This window comes from Eurosta solidaginis, chromosome 4 (assembly GCF_040869045.1).
Source record: "Eurosta solidaginis isolate ZX-2024a chromosome 4, ASM4086904v1, whole genome shotgun sequence".
NCBI lineage: Eukaryota > Metazoa > Arthropoda > Insecta > Diptera > Tephritidae > Eurosta > Eurosta solidaginis.
In genome coordinates, this window is record NC_090322.1 from 256,211,380 (window position 1) to 256,233,117 (window position 21,738).

At 35.3% G+C, this 21,738-nt stretch overlaps 2 protein-coding genes across 2 annotated transcripts in view; one reads left to right on the forward strand and one right to left on the reverse strand.

Annotated features, from left to right (window-relative positions):
• Window positions 1-11,756, reverse strand: part of LOC137251351 (uncharacterized) — a 28,102-nt gene extending 16,346 nt beyond the window's left edge. Inside the window, exon 1 of the mRNA XM_067785779.1 lies at window positions 8,752-11,756. Within this exon, the coding sequence (XP_067641880.1) occupies window positions 8,752-11,731 (2,980 nt within the window). The 5' untranslated portion in view covers window positions 11,732-11,756. The remainder of the gene's footprint in view (window positions 1-8,751) is intronic.
• The window catches only part of LOC137251352 (uncharacterized), a 143,946-nt gene that overhangs the window by 91,538 nt on the left and 30,670 nt on the right, over window positions 1-21,738 (forward strand). The gene's annotated exons all lie outside the window — the stretch shown is intronic.

The following is a 21,738-nucleotide window of genomic DNA, read 5'->3' on the forward strand; positions in this document are numbered from 1 at the left end:
TTTTTGTGCATAGCATTACTTACATACATATGTATGTAGTTTCATTGGTTTGAGATATATCGTAATTCAAATACTAAATATGTGGACGAGACTCTCAACACATTTTCGCCGATTTTCACAGCAGACACTTAGGCCCACTTGAAGAACGGCACATTATTTTTTTTAGCTCAGAGTTAATTAAAAAAATTTGTTAAAAATGTATGAACTTAACCCCTCGTGTCAAGTTAACTCTGAGTTAAAAAGATAACCTGCCGTTCTCCAAGTGGACCTTATCACCATAAAAGCAATTTTTTTTCAGAGAACGTTTTTAATAGTTTCTTTTTTTTTAAATTTTCAAATCAAAAAGTCATGAAAGTAACTCCTGTGAGCTAAAGAACATATATGTGATTTTACTTAAATTTTTTTTATCATCTGCCGAATTTAATTAGCGAGATATGCTCATATTGGTTTATAAAATTGTTTTTTGTTATTGATATTAGAGAAAAATTGCAAAGTTTACAAACGGCGATGGTTACGAGGACATGTTTCTGAATTTCACTTCCTCATCAGCTAGCTTCTCGGGAACTGAGCATTGAACTCGAATCTCCCAACATTCATACTTCATACTGGTGTAAAGGCAGATGCACTTAACCACTCAGCCATATGAATGCCCCGCTGCTCGCTTTGCAATTGGTCTCTAAGTATTGCCTCTTTGTTGCTATTCCTTTTATTCACCATTTAGGTACATACTAATTCTGTATCTCAATTGTGTGGAATGTTTAAGGCGCACTTTGAAAGCTTAGTAATTTTTTTTTGGATTTTTACAGTATTTGCTTTAATAAAAATATTTTTAATTTAATTTTAAAAGTCAAAAATAAAAGTTGACTTTTATTATAAAAGTCAAAGGTAAAAGTTATAGTTTGACTTTTACTATAAAAGTAAAAAAAAAAGTAGAAAGTTGACTTTTATTATAAAATTTAAAAATAATCGTTAAATTTTTTTTCGATTTATGGCGTTAAAGACCTAAAATGAGGTATATCTTTGCAAACATTCTGGTTCAATTTCAAGAGCCTCTAAAGAAATGTAAAAGGCCAGCGCTCTCACAACTGGTTTCGCAACATCGGGCGATGGCATTTATCCTTATGTATATCCAAATATGGAAAGCAGTTATTTTTTAAAGTTTTTTTCATATATTAGATCATATATATTTAAAGGTTTTTCTGAAACCGTCCTTCCAGCTATCTAGTTTGCGAAAGCAAATTTTGAATTCTAAAACTCTTTTTTTTTATTTCCGAATTAAAGTTTCGGCTCGTCTAAATCAGTCTTGGGATTCGTATTACACTCGGATACTTCTTGAGGCAACAGAAACACCATATTATGAGGTGTGGTACTGGTTGTGCATGCGGTACCTAGATCCGAATATTATTCAAACGATGAGCGATCCAGCTCTTACACTGAACTCTACATACACTAAATTGGGTTTCATTAGTTTTTCTCTGTTAAAAAGAATGAGTTTTCTCAGCAGGAGTGCATATTATTAAAGTTTTAGCATGAGAATATTTGCATATATGTATGTGCCATGTGCAGACATAGCATCTAAGATGATATAGAAATTTTAACAGTTACTTATTTTATTATTTTTTAATTTTAGATTATAAAAAAAAAACTCAAATGACCTTGAGCTTCGTGGCTCACAAAATTTACATTCACCAAACATTTTTTTTTTGTTCAAAGAAAGTTTCTTGATTTTTTCCACATAAATGATGTAAAAAAGCTCTAAAGTATACTCCGGAAATCAAATTGTCAAAAATCAATGCGGATTTTCAGTGACTTCAAACTTGTTGTTTACCAGATTACATTGTTTGGATATCAAAACTAGAAACTCAAAAATTTCTGAAAATTTTAAGCACAAATTTCAAAACTTTAATAAAGATTTTTAAAAATTATGAGAATTAAGTTTTCAAGCTTGTTGCCAATATTTTTTAAAATGTCTGAAAGTAGAAAGTACACATTCATGCGAATGTTTCAAACATTTCTCCAATTTTCGAATTTTTCAGAAATGTTTTCAAAAACGCATAAAAAAAAATTTCTGAGTATTCCTGGATTAGTTTTGGAAATTTTAATGAAGATGTTTAAAAATTCCTCTGATTTAAACATTTTTCCGAAATGAGTTTATATGGATTTCAAATATATCTGAAAGTTTTTGTTGCAAATTTCGAATTTTTTATTGAGATTTATAAAATTTCGAAAATTTGGAATTTCTTTAAAAACGAACGACGAAAGTGGTTTGCATCGTTTTCGAAAATGTCCGACAGTTCTTAGTGCAAATTTCGAAATTTTATAAATTTCTCGAATTTTATTTTTATTTTTATTTTATTGTATTATTCTTTATTCAGTCAATGATAACAAAATCTTACAGACTAGAAACATAAAGATATGTATGTACGAAAGAATTTAAATCTTAGAAACTAGACATGTATTATGTTAATAAAGAAATTAATTAATGATTAAATATACGAAATTTGCTATACATAAAAGGAAGTAATCCTGGAGGCGAACAAAGTTCTAGACATTGCAAAGTCAAGATCTAGCTTCATGTAGATATTATTAAAAGCTTATTAACACCTCTAGTAATGGGGGCAAAATTATGGCAATTAGACCTAACTGGCATGGCGTGAAATGGGTAATAAAAACGAAGTATTCTATTAGGGACTTTGAAACGTATTTGCTCAAACAAAACTGTACAGTCAATAAGTTCATAGGTAAACATTAAGGACTGTATAGTTCGCATACTAGCAAGAGATTTCAAGTTTATAGGCAAACATCGGGCATTATAAGATGGAAAAGGATCAGCGAAGTTAAGCGGTTGGAGAGCAAAACGAGTAAAACTCCGTTGCACACGCTCAATCCTGTCGGAAGAAGCATAAATTGGGTTCCAAATATAGAACGCGTATTCTAACTTCGTTCTAACAAGGCAATTATAAAGGGATTTCCTTGTATAGGGATCTTTAAAATCTTTCGCATATTGCTTTAGAAATGCCAAATTGGAATAAGCTTTAGGAATTACTAAGTTCACGTCATTAACAAAGGTGAATCCAGAGTCAAAGAGAACCCCAAGGTCAGAGAATACCTCGACTGTGGACAGCTGATTATTTAGAATGGAGTAACTTGTATTGATTCTATTTTGAATTTTCGACAGGGTCATATGAAAACATTTATTGATATTGCGAGCCAGATTATTTCTAACACTCCACTCAGTAAGATTGTTGAGTTCAATTTGTAGCCGACAAACGTCGGACAAGCAAGTAACTCTGCAAAAGAGCTTCAAGTCATCAGCATAGAGTTGTGCATGATCGAAACAAGACCTAATATCGTTTATAAACAGAACAAATAAGAACGGGCTAAGAATAATGCCTTGAGGTACTCCGGAGGTGGTCACGAAAGAGTAGGATTTCGTGGTACCGATTTCAACAAACGATACTGTTGGTGAGGTATGAGCTCAACCACATAAGGAAAGCTGAATGGAAGCCTAAATGACCAAGCTTATATAATAGTATATTGTGTGAGACTGTACCAAGGGCTTTCGAGAAATCAGTATAGATTGTGTCCACCTCAAATCCATTCTTAAAGGCTGATATACAATATTCAGAGAACACAGCAAGGTTGGTAACTGTGTAGCGACCACGGACGAAACCATGTTGATTTGGATCAATTATTTCTTTAAAGCGAAAATTATTTTATCTTTCACAATTTTTTCGAAAAGCTTTGAAAAAGTAGTTAGTTTAGATATTGGTCAGTAATTTCTGACATCATTTTTATTACCAGATTTGTGAATAGGCGTAATTGAGACCACCTTACACTTATCAGTTTTGTGTGACATTTTTAAGGCAGAAATACCAATACAGATATCTGACTCTGTAACAGACAATTCTCCAAAATTGATAGATGTCGAGTTAATATCATCGTAATATAAAGTATGTGTATTAACCGCATCGCCGAGTTGGATTTGGAAAAATCCGCATAAAGATTCACAGTGTCCAACAAACTAGAAGAACGAACATTATCTAATGTCAGCCTTTCCTGGACCGAATGTAATTCCAAAAGGCTTTGGGGCTTGACTGCAGCTCATCTTCGTAACGCGAAATATAGTTATTATAAATAGTTATATCAGGATCGTTTTCTGGTACAACTTTCAAAATTTTTATGAAGACCTTATAAAATTTTTGGTGTTTCGAATTTCTTCGATGAAGTTTTTTTTTGATGGTTTACATAGTTTCACAGAAGATCTGAAAATGCTAAGTGCAACCTTTGAAAGCTTTCATGATTTTTTTTTTAATTTTTCGAGTTTTCGAATTTTTTCAAAAAAGTTTTTGAAAATGGTTTACATATGTACATAGATTTCGAATATTGCTTACAATCCTTATTATAAATTTTGAAATCACGAACATTTTTACAATTAATAAATTTTTGTCTTTAAATTAACGAAAAAAAACAAATAAAATAACTAACAAAATTTTCAAATTAATTTTGTTCCTAGTTTTTTCTCGCCGCTGTAGAAATGTTTAAAAAAACTTTGTGGAAAATTGACTTTTTCCATCATAAAGCTTTGCTGCTAAAAATTGGGGAAAAACAAAAAAAAAAAATTAAATTCAAAACAAAAACAATACAAATATTTCTACTTATTTTTGCATGTATGTATGTGTGTAAGTTCGCTTTTGATGTCCTTGACAGGGTATATATGAAATACTTTGTTACATACTAAGTTATTCTAACTATTTCCATTTCATATCTAAACAAAATAATTTAGCGCGTCTTTGTGGCGTCATCCCAAAATTGTTTGAGGCTGCCAAGCTATTTCATATCGAATGTTTTACCCTTGCGTCACTTTTTTTCACTTCTCATTTGCCGTAATTTTTCCCACAAAGTCAGCATCAAAACGGCCGACAACTTTCTCAATACCTTTTGGTCCTGTTTAGTTTTTGCATTTTATTGTTGTTATTATTCTGTGGAATTAATTTTTGTTGCAACTGTTGCACATTTAAATGGTCGTTTTAACGTTTATACCAGCTTTTTATCTGCACAATTGCTTTGCATTTAAAAGATTACATTGTATAAGTGAGGTATGTACATACATACATATATGCCGGTTAGGGTGACGCTTATGAATCAAATAAATAATTTTTTCTAGTTTCATACCTTCAGACAGTGACTGCTAGTTCAAAAATATAACATATACATTGTGGTCCTGATTTAAGATCGTTAAAGGGTGTCGAAGAGAGGTCAAAGTTAAGATTGCTCTATGACTTAAAAAAAATGAAAGCAATAGTACTATCAGCCCAATTCTAAATATTCCCTCGGAATTTTGATCTCACGGATTTTTTTTATTCCCGAAGAAAAATTCATCAAATTATTTTCTCCTAGGGAGAACAATATTTAATAATTGGTGCGAATTTTTTTTTAAAATTTAGAAATAAAATATAAGCAATACACAGTATTGTATTTCATATAGTTCATTACAATTTTGTTTTTTGTTGTACTATAAAAGATGGAGTCTCATTTTCTAAACTTTTATTTAAATAAATGAATATGGTATTGACTCAAATTAGTAATGAATTGGTGCCACAACATAAACAGAGGAGCATTAGTAGAAGAAAAGAGCGCGATAACAAAAATCTGATGGATTTGCTTGCTTCCATTCAGCAAAGCATTTTCTGGAGGTCAAGCCGAGTTTAATTCTTCTTTCGTCATATGCCAAAATTTATTTAAGCCTTTTTAAAAATTCCTTGCGCAATTTCTGGATGGCTCCATGAAATTTACTAAGAGCTCTGCCGTTGCTTATTTTATACTTTTCGCCTTAAAAAAATAGTATTAATGTATTTTAGCACAAAAAAATTCGTTTTTAAGTAAAAGAAACAGTTTACTTAAACTATTTTGATGCATTCCCTTTAATTTAACAAGTGAAAAACTCCTAAAAAATGGCAGAGAAATCTCCCTTTTAATCACATTCATAATACATACTTTTCTCCATTAACTGGTTTTCCCTTTTTCGAACATTGTTCAGAATAATATGAAAGGGAGAAGTGAAAAAACACAAAGATTTTTATTTAGGATGCGAGGAATGGTAAAAGTGAAAAAACTCGAAAGTAATTTTGGTTTAGAATTGGGCTTCTACAGTTGTCAATATCCCATATAAATTTAGGCCTTGATTGGAAACGCTTAAGTAGTACTGTGGTCAAAGTTAAAATTTCAATATATTGCGTATTCTTAGTTAATATGAGTTTGTATTCCTGTACAACACGCTTTAACCGTTTCCAATCAGGACCTACATTTATCTCTGATATCGACAACTATGGCATTATTGACTTAGTGTTAAAAATTAAAAAAAAAAATTTTTTTTTCAGTTTCCATAGAGCTATCTCAACTTTGACTTCTGTGTGACACCCCTTAACTGTCTCCTAGCGGGAAGAAAATTTAAATGTGATACTTTTGACCAGGTATCACCGTCTCAAGGGATGAGACTAAAAAAAATAGTTAATTTGATTTATAAGGACTACCCTAATGACGATGCATATACCACCACTGTATGTGTGTTGGCAAAATGATGTATGTTCGCTTTAGTACAAAAATCTCGGCAAGACTTCATATTTCACCAACTCCATTAGCTTAATTGCAATGCCCTTTCAGCGTTTTGAAAATATATTTAAAATACTCTTTGATGGCCACCATCTTTACGTATTTATTTACGTAGAGTCAGTTAGAGTGCAAATGGGACAAAAACTTACTTATTACAAAATTTTCTTTTTTTAATCTTTTTCTGGGCTCTGCTCGCTTCGTTTTCTCTTCCTCCTCCCCCGCTTTCGTGTCCCCCCCCCCCCCCCCCCCCTTTTCTTCTACTCCTTTTTCATCTTCTTCCTCTCCTTCCCCTTTTCTTTCTTTGCCCCTCTCTTAATACCTCTGCCTTCTCCTTTTATTTTCCTTCTTCTTCTTGTCTGCTTTCGACTTCCCCCACTTCATTTATTACTCCTTCCTAATGTTCTTCCACTACCCCTATTTCTTCTTATTCTTCCTATCCTTCCTCTTCCTCTCCTTCCCTTGCTCTGTTCCTCCTCATTATTTTCCGTTTTATCATTCCCCGTCTTCTCCTTATCCTAATCCAACTTCTTATATTTCAGTTCTTAATCTCCATCTTATTGTTATTGTTGTTCTACATTTCCTTAAAAAACTTTTTTCCTTCTTCTCTTTTCCCACTCCCGCCTCCCCTTATTCTTCCCTTGCGTTGCTGCCCCTCCTTTTTCACTCACTCACTTCCCTTGTCCAGTATTAGCTATCAATAAGGGCAGACTTTCTCCAGATTCCCTCTCAAACGTTACCTTTAGTTGAAGCCAGATATAGCTACATCTTATTTGACGCGACTTTGTAAGAAGCTACGAAAAAAAAAATTGGGGTAATCCTACTACAAATAGGCCTTGGCATGCTCCTAAAGCATTTCAAAGGATCGGCGGTTAACTATCCAGTTCATATCTGGTTAATCTAACTTGGAGAGGATAGGAAAATATCAAGAACCCATATTTCCGATAACCTTCTTAATTTTTCAAAATGGGCCGGCCGAAGAACTTAACATGTGTACCAGCTGTAATCGGGCATTTACATAGTAAATGGCCAACGGTCTCAGGTAGTTACGTCTTTTCTGCGCGCGTACCTAGGTCTATGTGCTATAAGGCCTTCCAAAGTTATAGTAAGCGTACTCAAAAATATATCAACCGGCCAGCTCTATCTCAGAATATGTTTGAAAAAAAAAAAAAAAACGCCGCATGCCATTCGGTTGAAAAGTATCCTATCTCCGAATTGTTATCCTAAATCCCCTATCTTAAGTGAAAAACTTATTGAATTTGCGCTGTGATAGAGCGATGGAAACACATTCTGAAATAGCACGTTCTTCAGTGGAATGCTGAGATTGGGTGATATTTAATAAAATTCTTATGTAAGGCGTTTTTAAAATGTGTTTTGATATTGAAAGTGCTCGAAAACGCATCCAAGAAAGAGTCGACTGTGAGTGGAGTATCGACGAGGTGACATAAGATCAACGATCAGAAGATCAATTGACGTTATGACCAACTAATTTTTCTTTAGGACTATTTAGAAAATTTCTGTTCGGCCTTATGACCATTTCGAGAAAATACTATAACGATATACTGCAATTTTTAGGTTAGCACAAAAGCAGAAAACTTCTGAAGGATTGGTTTAACGTATAGTTGAATATCCATTACTTCAAAGGCATCCTCAACAACTCGCTCTACCTGAGCAGAATTCAATATATTTTGATGTTAGGTGGGGCGTTGTTGAAAAATATTCTGAGTTAGGGCGTTTTTGAAGTGGCAACTGATGTAAAGTGATATTCCACTCAGCCATCGATTTAAGATAAACTGCATCATTCTGACTATGAGTTATTAAGACAGACCTTTTCTCTGCTATCTTTAAAGCCTCCTAATTTGTATATTTTTCTGCAAGGTTTCTCATTGTTTAAGCTCATTTGTTTGTGTTTACATTGTCAAGGACACATACATATGTCACATTCACACTGTCACTCATTCACTGGCACACGTGCATTCACTACTCAATTCAAATATTCACTTTCACTGCCACCGCAATAGGTAAGCTCTTTCCTTCGTTACCTGCTCATTTTCCAGTTATGCTACCCATTTACTACCAACTAACTGCTAACTAGTTTTTTGTATTATTATTATTTTTATGTTGTTTTTGTTGTGCACTTACCATATTTAGTTTGCAATTCATCTGCCATTTTTCTTTGATGATCATTTTGTACAACAATTCTCCAGACTTGAGCACCATCATATCGTCTTAATTGGGCATTTAAATCATTATCGTCATCAACATCATGTGTTGGCTTTTGCATGCTTTCTTGTTGTTTATTGTTATTGCTGTTCATATTATTATTTGTATTGAATTGCATAAATGAGCCATTCACATAATTAAGTACACTATCCATGACATTTGATGGTGCTAGAGATGATGTTTCTGCTGATATTGGTGGTTGTTTGCTGTTGTCACCTATGATGGATACGCTTTCGATATTTTCAATTTTGATTGGTGTAATTGGTTTTTGTGGCATTTGTTGTATGATTGTGGTTAGTAATGAATTTGTTGGTTTCATGGTGTCGGCATTGAGTGTTTCGTGAACGATTTGAATGGGTTGCATTTCCGTATTCTGTGGTGTTTGTTGTTCTTTGACGTATTCTTCTGTTGATTCTATGTTTTCTTCTACTGTTTGCTGCTGCTCGTCCAAGTCTTCTATTATTTGTGGTTTTTCCTCCATTACTTTTTCCTCTTCTTTAATTTGTTCTATCTCATTCTCTTGTTGCTGTTCTTTAATTTGTTCTGCTGACTGTTGTTCTTGCTCTTTTGTTTCCTCCAGCGTTGCTTCAGAGAATAATTGCTGCTCTCCTGTCTCTTGTTCTTTTTCTGCTTTCACTTCTTCTATTGTTTCCTCTTGTATTTGCTGCTCTTCCACTTTTTCTTGCTCGGGTTCTTTTTCACTTGGTTGCTCCAAAATTTCGTGTTGTTCGTTTTGATCTTCGGCTTGTTCTTCGTTATTTGTCACTTTTTGCTCTTCCATGTTAAACACTTCGTGCTGTGCTTGTGAGGTTTCTTGCTCTTCCAATTGTTCTCCCATTATTTGCGCACTCTCTAGCAATCCTTCATTGATTTCAACTTGTGGTTCTGTTTCCAATTCTTGTTTATTATTATCCTCCGCTGTCACTTCTTGTATTAGCGACTCTGCTGTTTCTAAGTTGTTTTCTTCTTCTTGTTTGACCTCATCAACCATTTGCGCTTGTTGTTTGTTGTTTTCATTAAAGTCCGCTTCTGGTTCATTGTACACTGGAAGCGCTATTTGTTCGTCAGTGTTTTCTTGTGCTGCATCCTGTTCAGCGAAGCTTTCTGTCGCAGTATCTTCTGCCGCGGAAATCTCTGCAACTTCACCTATAGGTAATATTTCTTCAATAATTGCGTCCTCTTGTTGCATCGTCTCTACTTGACTAGGCTCATTACTCGGTAGAGTCTCTTCATTTATCTCATTTCCATTACTTGTTTCCTGCTTTTTGCTCTCCTCACCTAATTGGTCACCATCTAAAACTTGTGTTGCTTCACTTTTTAGCTTATTTTGTTCTTGTTCAATAGGTTCATAGACTGCGAGTGTATCTTCCGCCATTTCACTTTCTTCTGCAAGTTGGTCATCTTCAATGGGCACAATATCCGTTACGGGTTGGAGATTTTCTTCTGTTTCTGGTGCAACCTCGTTTGTGTTTACGTCACCTTGTTTATCTGCGACAAACTTGCTTTCTTCTTTTTCAACAGCGGCTTCCTCTTTATTTTCCTCAGCAATCAATCCTGCAGTATCTACAGTCACATCCTTTTCCATGCTTTCGTCTATTGGTTTAACTTCCATTTCTTCTTCATATGCGTTTGTTCTAATTTCGTCTGCGTGCTCGTTTTGTTCATTCTCAGTAAGTTCCTTTCCACCTTCCTCTTCATTATTTTCCATTTCCCTTATCTCACTCTGTTCATTTGTGTTTTCTAACTTTGCAGCTTCCTGTATTGCGATAACTTTTTCTTTAGTTTCGCTTCTAATTGCTGTGTCACCTTCTTCCACTTTTACAGCTTGTTCTTCCAATGGCACAAACTCTATATGCTCTTCAATTTGTATTGGCTTACTTGCCGCTTCTTCGTGTATTTCATTTCCTGCTGATTGTTCTATTAAATCATCTTTATTCAAATTTTCAACCAACTCAGTCTCTTCCACTGTTTTATCACTCTCATTTTCTTCGCTCTTTACTTGCTCGCTCAAATTCATAATCTCAAAATCGGGCATCAAGTTTTCTTCCATCGCAGATAAGCTCTCTATAGCATCGCGTTCTTCGTCTTGCGAGTCTTGCTTCGCTGTTTCCTCTGTTTTCTCAACGTCTTCTTTATCGTTCGCGTTCTCGCTTTCAGCAAATTCCTCATTTATTGGTGCCTCATCTGTCAACTTAGCACTGTCCATATCCTTTTTCAGTTCTAGCACTGCTTCTGCAATCACCTCACCAATACTTTCACTATCACCACTCAGCATTACCTCGCTGTTCATATTATCTTCAGCACTTGAGGGGGCGCTTTGGATTTTCTCAACAGAGCCTTGAGGTTCGGCTACCTTCACAGCGATTACAGGTATTATTTGCTGTTTGTAAAATTCGTCCATACGTCCTCCATCCTCAGTCTCACCTGCTGCTAGCTCTGGCGCGTGCATCTCCCCTAGCAATGAAACATGTAATGGCGCATCATTTGTTTCCACCATTAACATATCCGTCGCTTCATTCGGATGCAACTGCTCGGCGGCATCGTTCGTTAAACCATCATCGGCATTCTCAAGCATATTTTTTTCAACACTTTCGCGTTCACTTAAACCACCGCTTGGCACTAACAAATATGCATCTGTATTACCGTTAGACGGCACCGCTTCAAGTTCCATATCGTCTATCAAAACCGATTCACTGTTATTCAATTCCGATTTGTCTATTTCTTCAGTTTTTGTTGCCGGATTTGTTAAATCATTTTGATCGACACCCAAACGTTCGAGTGACATTGACGCGGCGCGCTGCGCGGCGCTAGAAAGTAGTAGTAGAGTGATTGTATAGAAGGCATGCCGCGGCCACGCCGACGACATTTTGAAAAACACTTGAGATCTCCGGGCGCACATCTTGTCGCAATCTATCACTAAACACTAATGAGACATGTCCCATTACCGTAGTAGCGCTTTTATACTACAATTGGGAAAGTAATTCCTTTTCATTTTCGTTATGATGCGGCGCAGCGCGTCGTGGCGCGCAGTTGGCTACTGTCGGTTGCGCTGTTGCTCTCATTTATTTGCTACTACTCAGCGGCTTTTGTTCATTATTTCTTGTTACGGCTTGCTTGCAGCTTGTTGCTCAGCGCTTGTTGCACGCTCTTGTGACTATAGTCACTAGCTTCACAACTAAGACGCTGCTGTTTTGGTGACCGATGGACAAGCGCTGCTTGCTTGTTTTATGTTGCTGGCGTTTTTATTGTTTAACTATTTGTTTTTTTTTTCGTTATTTACAAATATGTTTAAACTAGCGGAGCGTGTTTCGATTTTCAATGCGGCGCGAGAGTGACGCGCATGTAAAAAAAAGCACACCTGCGCTTGCGCGCTCTGTAAGTATCATTTGCGCGTTGGTAGACATGCCCAATGCAAGCAACATACAAAAACTCGCACGCATGCGCTCTATATTTGGTATTGAGCGTGCCTATTTCCAAGCTAATCAGTTTTGTTCTCCATTAAGTTTATATATGTTGCCAAAGTCAAATGTCATTCACGCTGCCGGTCAACAAGCAAGTGCCCTTAAGTTATGCACGCTGCGCTGTTTCTCTACAGCAATACGCTGCTGATTAACGATCGCATATATTTTATGTTTATTCAGTTTTTATTATTTTATATTGAAATTTGTACACGCGCTCTTGTAGTTTTCAGCCACAAATATTTATGAGACTTTCTGTCTCTTAACTCTGCGCATGCGCCAAAGCGCGCCGCTTTGGATTCTGGTGGCGATCGCGCTAAGTTACTTTCATGCTCACTTTCCTTGCCTATCATTTGATCATTTAGCTTGCTGATAAGTTAATTTCAGCAACTGTATGTTCGTGTTTCTTTATACACTTAATGTTGTTTAATGTTGTCACTTTATTCGGCTTGAATTCATAATTAAAACGCGCTTTTATGTATTATATCCAGATCTCTCATATGGCAAATGTATCATTCATTGTTCATGTGTCAAATATGTGATTACGTTACCTTGAGCTAGTTGTGGCTTTAGGGCTTTCACGGTTTTGTAGAAATTCGTACGTTATTCAACAGCCTAACTAACTATCCAAATCCAACCATTACACCAAAACGATATTTTGATTAGCGTGAGAAAATAATTATTTTCTTCTTATCGCGCTCGTCTTTTACGATTTTACGTAAATTACGATGACCAAATCCTGTCAAGAGCAATGCGAGTCGATTGAGGCCACGGAGCACTTGGTTAGGCTTGGCGTCTTGCCTGGCAGAAATAATTTCGGCGTTTGGAATTCTTGTAGATGCTGACTTCTCGGACGACCCCGAAAAGACAGGACAAATAGCAGTAACTGGGCATCAGGTAGGACCTGGTGTGTTTATAAGTGACAAGTTTTTAGCCGAACAGAAAATTTACCGTATAAATCACCGGAGTTAGATGGTATTCTCTTTAGTTATCAATTCGTAGCAAACATATTCCGACCACATAAGAAATCACCCTTTCTTTCACATTAAGGTGGTCATAAATAAGGGGGTATAAGCTGGCCAAGGATTTCAGACCAATGATTCTCACAACAATATGTATTTCATTAAATAAACGGGTCACTTCTACTGAAACCATGAACACGAGTTACGTTCGATGATATGGAAGACGCTTTCAAAATAAAGCAATGGAGCCCACGTTCTCTAGTGCGGAAGGCAAGGAAGCTATAAGATCTGACTTTGTAAACGCGAGATATTAGCTGGTATAGAGATAGGTAGGAATATTTAGTAAGGAGATGTGTCTAGGCACAGCATCAGACGTGGAGACATATGCTGAACCCATCTCCTAATGACATATTTGACGATAGTACCGGTACTTGGGGCGTACGGAGCTAAGTGCGGAGTCCTACACCGACATTGAGGTTTTCGATGCTTCACCATTCTTCTCTGAAAAAAAAGCAATTCAAGTTGGGGTGCTCTCATCTCGACTATGGCTCAGTATTAATATGATATTTTAGCAAAGCTCACCATAAACGGTGGGAAAATGGTGATGTACGCTGACGATTTAGCGATCCTGACTTCAGGCTCCTTTACTTCCGCTACGAGTGAAATCATCGAAACAACTTTGGAAAATCGACTAGATAGCACCGGAATGTGGAGTTGGCTTAAATCCGAATTAGACGGATTTTCTAATCTTCACGAGGAAGTATATTCCACCTACCTTTGACTGACAGCTAAACGGCCAACCTTTACCCCTATCACCCAGTACCTGTATATGGAACTAACAATTGATTGCAAACTTAATTGTAAAGTATGCGTCGAAGAGTGGGTGTGAAACCCCTAAAGATGTTTGATAAGAAATGAGCTCGGAGGTGACGTCTTGGTTGCATGAAGCGGTGGTGCGGCCCGTGCTGAAAAGCTCTTCGTAATAATAAGTCTCACTAGCCTACAAAAACTTCAAAACACTTCGTACGTAAGCGCTACCCGAAATTGTTGCACCTACTGCGGCTACTTAAAATTTAATTTTAAACCTGCTTTCGATGGACTTGCATATACTTTGAACATCGGACTTGGGGAATCTGGATACTAGAAGTTTACTCAACCAGGGTATGACAGTATCCTTAATCTTCTTGCGGCGGGAACAATTAGTATAAAAATTGGCTATTAGCCACGAAAACTAAAGTTTAATATGAGTCGGAATGATGGAAAGAGATGAAAGGCAAGGCAAGGCAAAGTAAGTTAAGGCTACACAGAGCAAAGCAGTGCAAGGCAAGGCAAGACAAAGCAGTGAAAGAAAATGAGGGAAAGGAAATGGAAGGAAAAGAAAAGTTCGTTATAATTTATAGGTATGTTATCGACGAGGCATAGACAAGTTATCGAGGTGTTATATATTTGTTATCGAAAATTTATCGCTTTAAAAAATGTATCGATTTGTTATCTAAAAGTAATAGGTTATTCATCGAAAAGTTATCAAGCTGTTATCAAGACCTTACCGACTTTTTATCGGGGTGTTATCGTTTTGTTATCAGCGTATTACCGATTCGCTATCGAAATTTATTGAAAATTTATCGATTTGTTTCTAAAAATTCATCGATTTAATATTGGAGTATTACCAATTTGTTATCGACGTATTATGGATCTATTATCGAAAAGCTATCGATTTGTTATCAAAAAGTTGTACAGTTTTTATCGAAAAGCTTTCGATTTCTAATAGGAGTGTTGCCAATTTGTTATCGCCGTGTTATCGATTTGTTAAGCCAATGACAGTTTGTTTGTAAACTGTGGATAAGAAACCAATAAATTGAGGAAAATAATTCGCTATTGCAATCCGTACAATTTAGATCATTCTCAAACCTATGTATATTTTCGTGCAACGAATGATAGGAAATGCAAATAAACCCTGATCCAACGATATTCCTCTCATAACTCTCATTTCGCTCACGAAAAAATTGAGCAATTGTTTTTATATTTTTTCTTCGTCATTTTATGTGCCAATTTTTTGACGCTACGTATTGATGCATGCTATAATTTCGTAACAAGTTGCTTTCGTAGTCTTGCTCCGTGCACCTTGCAAGACAAAGGGAATTCCCCTAATAACTTGCCCTTAATGGCGTAGCAAATACTTTATTTCCGCATCATAAGCAATGTAGGTCGAGAAAAAAACTGACAACAACTTCAATTGGACCACCCTGTATTTTACATTCAGTTGTATTTAGTTTACTTTTCATTGTTAGCTTAACATATTCTTGTGAAATCTGATAATCTTTTGATTTTTTTTGTTTACTTTTTAACCATATTTGATTTTTATATGGCATTAATACAAGCCGACAGGCACACTTTGTTGACCGTTATACAAAATAAACATATATTACTTTAGACCTAGTTTCGTTAGTATGTCAAAAAATGAATTTTGTATTTTCTAATCGTATTTATCGAGCTTTCCGCATGGTTGGTATTAGGGTGGGTCGATATCCACTTTTTCTAAATTTTCATTATTAATACCAAAAAATCTGTCTTGTACAAAAAAATAAAAAATTCGGAAAACAAAAAAATTTTAGGTCAATATCTTAAGCACGCCAATCCCGTTGAAATTAGAAGTTATTTCAATTTTTTCAACTTGTTTTGCTTGGAAACTAAATTTTTTTACAAAGAAGGTCCTTTAATAATATTACGATAAGTTGATAGTTACTGATAGTTGTTCTAAAAAATGAAGTTTTTCGAGATATAAAATCGCTTTTTGAGAGTAAAGAAGGAATTTTATAATAAAAACTTCATAAGAAACTAATTTTTCTACAAGGCAGACCTGATAAAAAAGTGAAATATTTCAAAAATTTTCATTTGTTAGAACAAATTTGCAAATATCTCAGTACTTGTAAACTTTACGTGATTTTATTATAGGAACTTTTTTGTACAAAATTTAGTTTCTAATCAAAATATATTGGAAAAAATAATTAAAATAACTTCTAGTTTTAACGGGGTTTGGCGGGTCTAATTGATGTACATATATTGTAACACTTTTCCATCATCCCTTGACAAACCGGTTTCGGAGTTGAGCCATCATCAGCGTCGTTCTCGGCGAACAAAAAATGACACTGATGATGGCGCAACGTCGAAAGCGGTTTGTCTCAAAACCAAATTTGACAAGAGATGAAGGAAAATCTTTCTTATATGCATCAATTATCCACTTTGTCGGAAAATCAACCAAACAAAACGAGTATTAACTCAAACATTTTTTTTTTATGAAAAATTTGATTTTTGTAGAGAGAAAAATATGTTTGGTATTAATAATGAAAATTCAGAAAAAGCGGATTTTCGGCGCACCCTAACACGTATATTTCGATCATCCTACGAATATAGAAAAGCTAACGTAGTTAAATTATTGGTGATTAATAACATACTTATCTCTCGTTGCTTCATGATACAATAACATAGAAAGTTATCACAGTGTCGTGTGTGTTTTGAACTTAGCAGATGTCAAAGTTGATACCTTAGATAATACAAAACTCTAATTAGCCCAATTATTTTAGAAAATTCTCATATGACTGGGAAATTTTAAAGCAAAATGTTAAAAATCATAGTTAGGTATGGAACGCAGGATCGATGAACTGCGATGTACCAGTAAAGAACTCTTCAATCATCAAATGTTGAAGAAAAAATACTTCTCAAACGTTCGTTTGTATTAAAATGGGTAGTGAGAATATTCTGCATTGACTGCTTCGCTTTCTAAGGATTAGTTGTCAACATCTAGACAACTACGCAAATAGAATAACAACTAAAAAAAATCCATCATGTGCACTTTCTCTTTCTTCAGGTTCAGTTTCAAACTTTTTTTCTGTCATCCTCCCATCAGCGGCCTTAATCAGTTTATTGTTTCAATTGTTATCTTAAGTAGTGAAATTGTCCTCTTACAGTTTTTCTACTATTTTTAGAATTGCTCGATATCTTTTTTACTATTACTTCCTTTATATTAGGTCGGTTGAATGTTTGTATGCTTTTCATACAAATGTTGCAATCGATTTTTAAGTAACTTCTCATTGAGCTACAAACGTTAAACTTTACACACAGGTTAGAACACCGTGCAACAAAAGGAAAAAAAATTCGTTAGGTGGCGCACGGATCCAAATAATTGGATAAGAATTTGAAAATTTTCAAACCAGTTTTTAAGTAACTTCTCGATGAGCTAGAGACTTGAAATTTCAAACTTAATTCAGAGGTCGATGACAGCCGATCACACGATACAAAAAGATTCGCTAGGGAATGCACAGACAGAGATATTTAGAAAAATCAAACGGAACGGAGGGAATTTTGGGATTGATTTTTATGTAAGTTCTCATTGAGCTACAAGCGTAAAACTTAACAGATAGGTTAAGACACCGAGCAAATGTAAGAAAGGGAGAAAATAAAAATAAAATAAAAAAATTTTAAGCACTTCCTTTATATAAATGGCAAAAATATTTATGAGAAGTAAAAATATAAAGGTGGAGCGCAATTGATTGACTAATAATATCTCCTTTCCTACCAACTTTCCAATACAAGTAATGTGCGCTCCACTTTTATATTTTTTCTCATAAATATTTTTGCAATTTCTATGTCAAAATTTAAAAATCAAAGTTTAGCAAGAATATTTCTTTATATAAGGAGACATTTTTCGCTGATTTTTGTCCATTTATATAAAGGAAGTGCTTAAAATTATTTTATTTTATTTTTTTAAATTTGCTATTTGATTACTAATAAACTGATCGTATTGAATTGGTGTACCGAATTCGTACTTTCCGTCAATAATTGGATTACATGCCAACACATTTTTTTCATTTATTATAAATTTTCATTGAAATGTAGATTTAATTACTTTAAGAGCAAAATATGCAAATTTCAACATGAAAACAATGAAAGACATCAGTTGTTAACTTATATGGATATATGTTTAGGTATTGTATTTATGTATATTGTCCAAATACTCCAGTGGCTATGGATTTAAGAAAGCAAGCAATTGAGCCCATTATTACGAAAGTGGTCTAAGTCATTTGATGTCGTTTCAGTCAGTAGTAATATGTTTATATCTCTTCTCGCCTCCTGCTCCTCTAACAGTCCAATAGCAAAACGATGTAATTCTTATCAGCTATTTTTTTTACATGTAGATACATATGCGCTTAAACTTTATATGGACTGCTATGGACAGACTTTTATGTATACTTTTTTGTTGCGAATAAAATAAGTACAAAGAAGTAAGGAAGGCTAAGTTCGGGTGTAACCGAACATTACATACTCAGCTGAGAGCTTTGGAGACAAAATAAGAGAAAATAACCATGTAGGAAAATGAACCTAGGGTAACCCTGGAATGTGTTTGTATGACATGTGTATCAAATGGAAGGTATTAAAGAGTATTTTAAAAGGGAGTGGGCCATAGTTCTATAGTTGGACGCCATTTAGGGATATCGCCATAAAGGTGGACTAAGCCTGACTCTAGAATTTGTTTGTACGATATGGGTTTCAAATGAAAGGTGTTAATGAGTATTTTAAAAGGGCGTAAGCCTAAGTTCTATAGATGGACGCCTTTTCGAGATATCGCCATAAAGATGGACCAGGGGTGACTCTAGAATTTGTTTGTACGATATGAGTATCAAATGAAAGGTGTTAGTGAGTATTTTAAGAGGCCGTGGGCCTTAGTTCTATAGGTGGACGCCTTTTCAGAATATCGTTATAAAAGTGAACCAGGGTTGACTCTAGAATGCGTTTGTACAATATGGGTATCAAACGAAAGGTGTTAATGAGTATTTTAAAAGGGCGTGGGCCTTAGTTCTATAAGTGGACGCCTTTTCGGGATATCGCCATAAACGTGGACCAGGGGTGACTCTAGAATGCGTTTGTACAATATGGGTATCAAATGAAAGGTGTTAATGAGTATTTTAAAAGGGCGTGGGCCTTAGTTCTATAAGTGGACGCCTTTTCGAGATATCGCCATAAAGGTGGACCAGGGGTGACTCTAGGATTTGTTTGTACGATATGGGTTTCAAATGAAAGGTGTTAATGAGTATTTTAAAAGGGCGTGAGCCATAGTTCTATAGGTGGACGCCTTTTCAAGATATCGCCATAAAGGTGGACCAGGGGTGACTCTAGAATTTGTTTGTACGATATGGGTATCAAATGAAAGCTGTTAATGAGTATTTTAAAAGGGAGTGGGCCTTAGTTCTATAGGTGGATGCCATTGCGAGATATCTCCGTAAAGGTGGGCCAGGGGAGACTTTAGAATGTGTTTGTATGACATGGGTATCAAATGGAAGGTATTAAGAATATTTTCAAAGGGAGTGGGCCTTAGTTCTATAGGTGGACGCCTTTTCGAGATATCGCCATGAAGGTGGACCAGGGGTGACTCTATAATATGTTTGTACGATATGGGTATCAAATTAAAGGTGTTAATGAGTATTTTAAAAGGGAGTGGGCCTTTGTTCTATAGGTGGACCGCTTTTCGAGATATCGCCATAAAGGTGGACCAGGGGTGACTCTATAATATGTTTGTACGATATGGGTATCAAATTAAAGGTATTAATGAGGGTTTTAAAAGGGAGTGGTCCTTAGTTGTATATGTGAAGACGTTTTCGAGATATCGATCAAAATGTGGACCAGGGTGACCCAGAACATCATCTGTCGGGTACCGCTAATTTATTTATACATGTAATACCACGAACAGTATTCCTGTCATGATTCCAAGGCCTTTTGATTTCGCCCTGCAAAACTTTTTCATTTTCTTCTACTTAACATGGTAGGTGTCACACACATTTTACAAAGTTTTTTCTAAAGTTATATTTTGCGTCCAAAAACCAATCCAATCACCATGTTTCATCCCTTTTTTCATATTTGGTAAAGAATTATGGCATTTTTTTAATTTTTCGATATTTTCGATATCGAAAAAGTGGGCGTGGCATAGTCGGATTTCGCCCATTTTTAATACCAAGATAAAGTGAGTTCAGATAAGTACGTGAACTAAGTTTAGTAAAGATATATCGATTTTTGCTCAAGTTATCGTATTAACGGCCGAGCGCAAGGACAGACGGTTGGCTGGGCGTGGCTTCGACCGATTTCGCCCATTTTTACAGAAAACAGTTATCGTCATAGAAGCTATGCCCTTACCAAATTTTACAAGGATTGGTAAATTTTTGTTCGACTTATGGCATTAAAAGTATTCTAGACAAATTAAATGAAAAAAGGCGGAGCCACGCCCATTTTAAAATTTTCTTTTATATTTGTATTTTGTTGCACCATATGATTACTGGAGTGGAATGTTGACATAATTTACTTGTATACTGTAAAGCAGGGATCGCCACGAGCTTCTTATGGAAGCGTGACCTCACCTACTTTGAAATCCAAAAATAAAAAAATGACGACGGAGCTAGTAAAAAGTACACTTTAAAAACTTCGAAAATTCATAAAATAAGATTTTTTTAATATCTCGATCCTTGCGCCACCTGGCAGCGATTTTTTCCATATGTCGCTTTCTATTCATGTATGTAATATGTGTTCCAAATATTAGCCTAATCGGAGCACAAATACGATTTTTTGAAATATTTCGACACATGCGCCACCTAGCGGGAGTTTTTTTCACAAAGCGACTTATATTCCCGTATGTAATACGTGTTCCAAATATGAGCCTAATCGGAGCACAAATACGATTTTTGAAATATTTCGATCCATGCGCCACCTATCGGAATTTTTTTCTTATTATTGCATTGTCATCGGGTTCTGAATTATATTCCAAGTTTCAAACTTGTAGCTTATCGGGAAGTTACTTAAATTTCTATTACAGAATTCTGTTCGGTACACAGAGTCAAGCTAAATAAAACCGTTTAAAAAAACACGGTTATTATTTATTATATTCTATTAGATAAATGAGTGATAATCTTAAATTATCTTCTTACTTCAAACTTTTCACTAATATGTATATTCCATATTAAATTTTTAAGTTCAAGTGAGACGAAATAAATTTTTGTCAGTGCACGTCTATTCATCATTTTGTTTTCTAAAAAATAAGCTACAACCATTCAGCGAGCAGAAATGGCGCTGGCACGTACACAATCCCAGTCGGACTTTGTAGCTTTTAAAATTAACGTATCGCATTGTTTTCTTGAATGCTTTCAAAAATACTTCAGTATACGTTCAATTAAAATTTAATTTAACTTAAAATTGATTTATTAAATAAATGAAACAAAGCTTCAATGTTTTCGTACAGGTGAACCAGAAATATACCCGAAAATATTACTTCATAAGTCATTTTACACGAAATTATAGCAGATTAGTTCCTAATGGGTACAGCAGAATACATTCGGTTGTTGGCGAGAGGTTAGAATGCGTGCGCCCGGGGATGTGTGGTGCGCTTGCCCATGCGGTGCGCATGCCTGAGCGTTTTACAAAAACAATTGCGTGAGCGCTTATGGGGT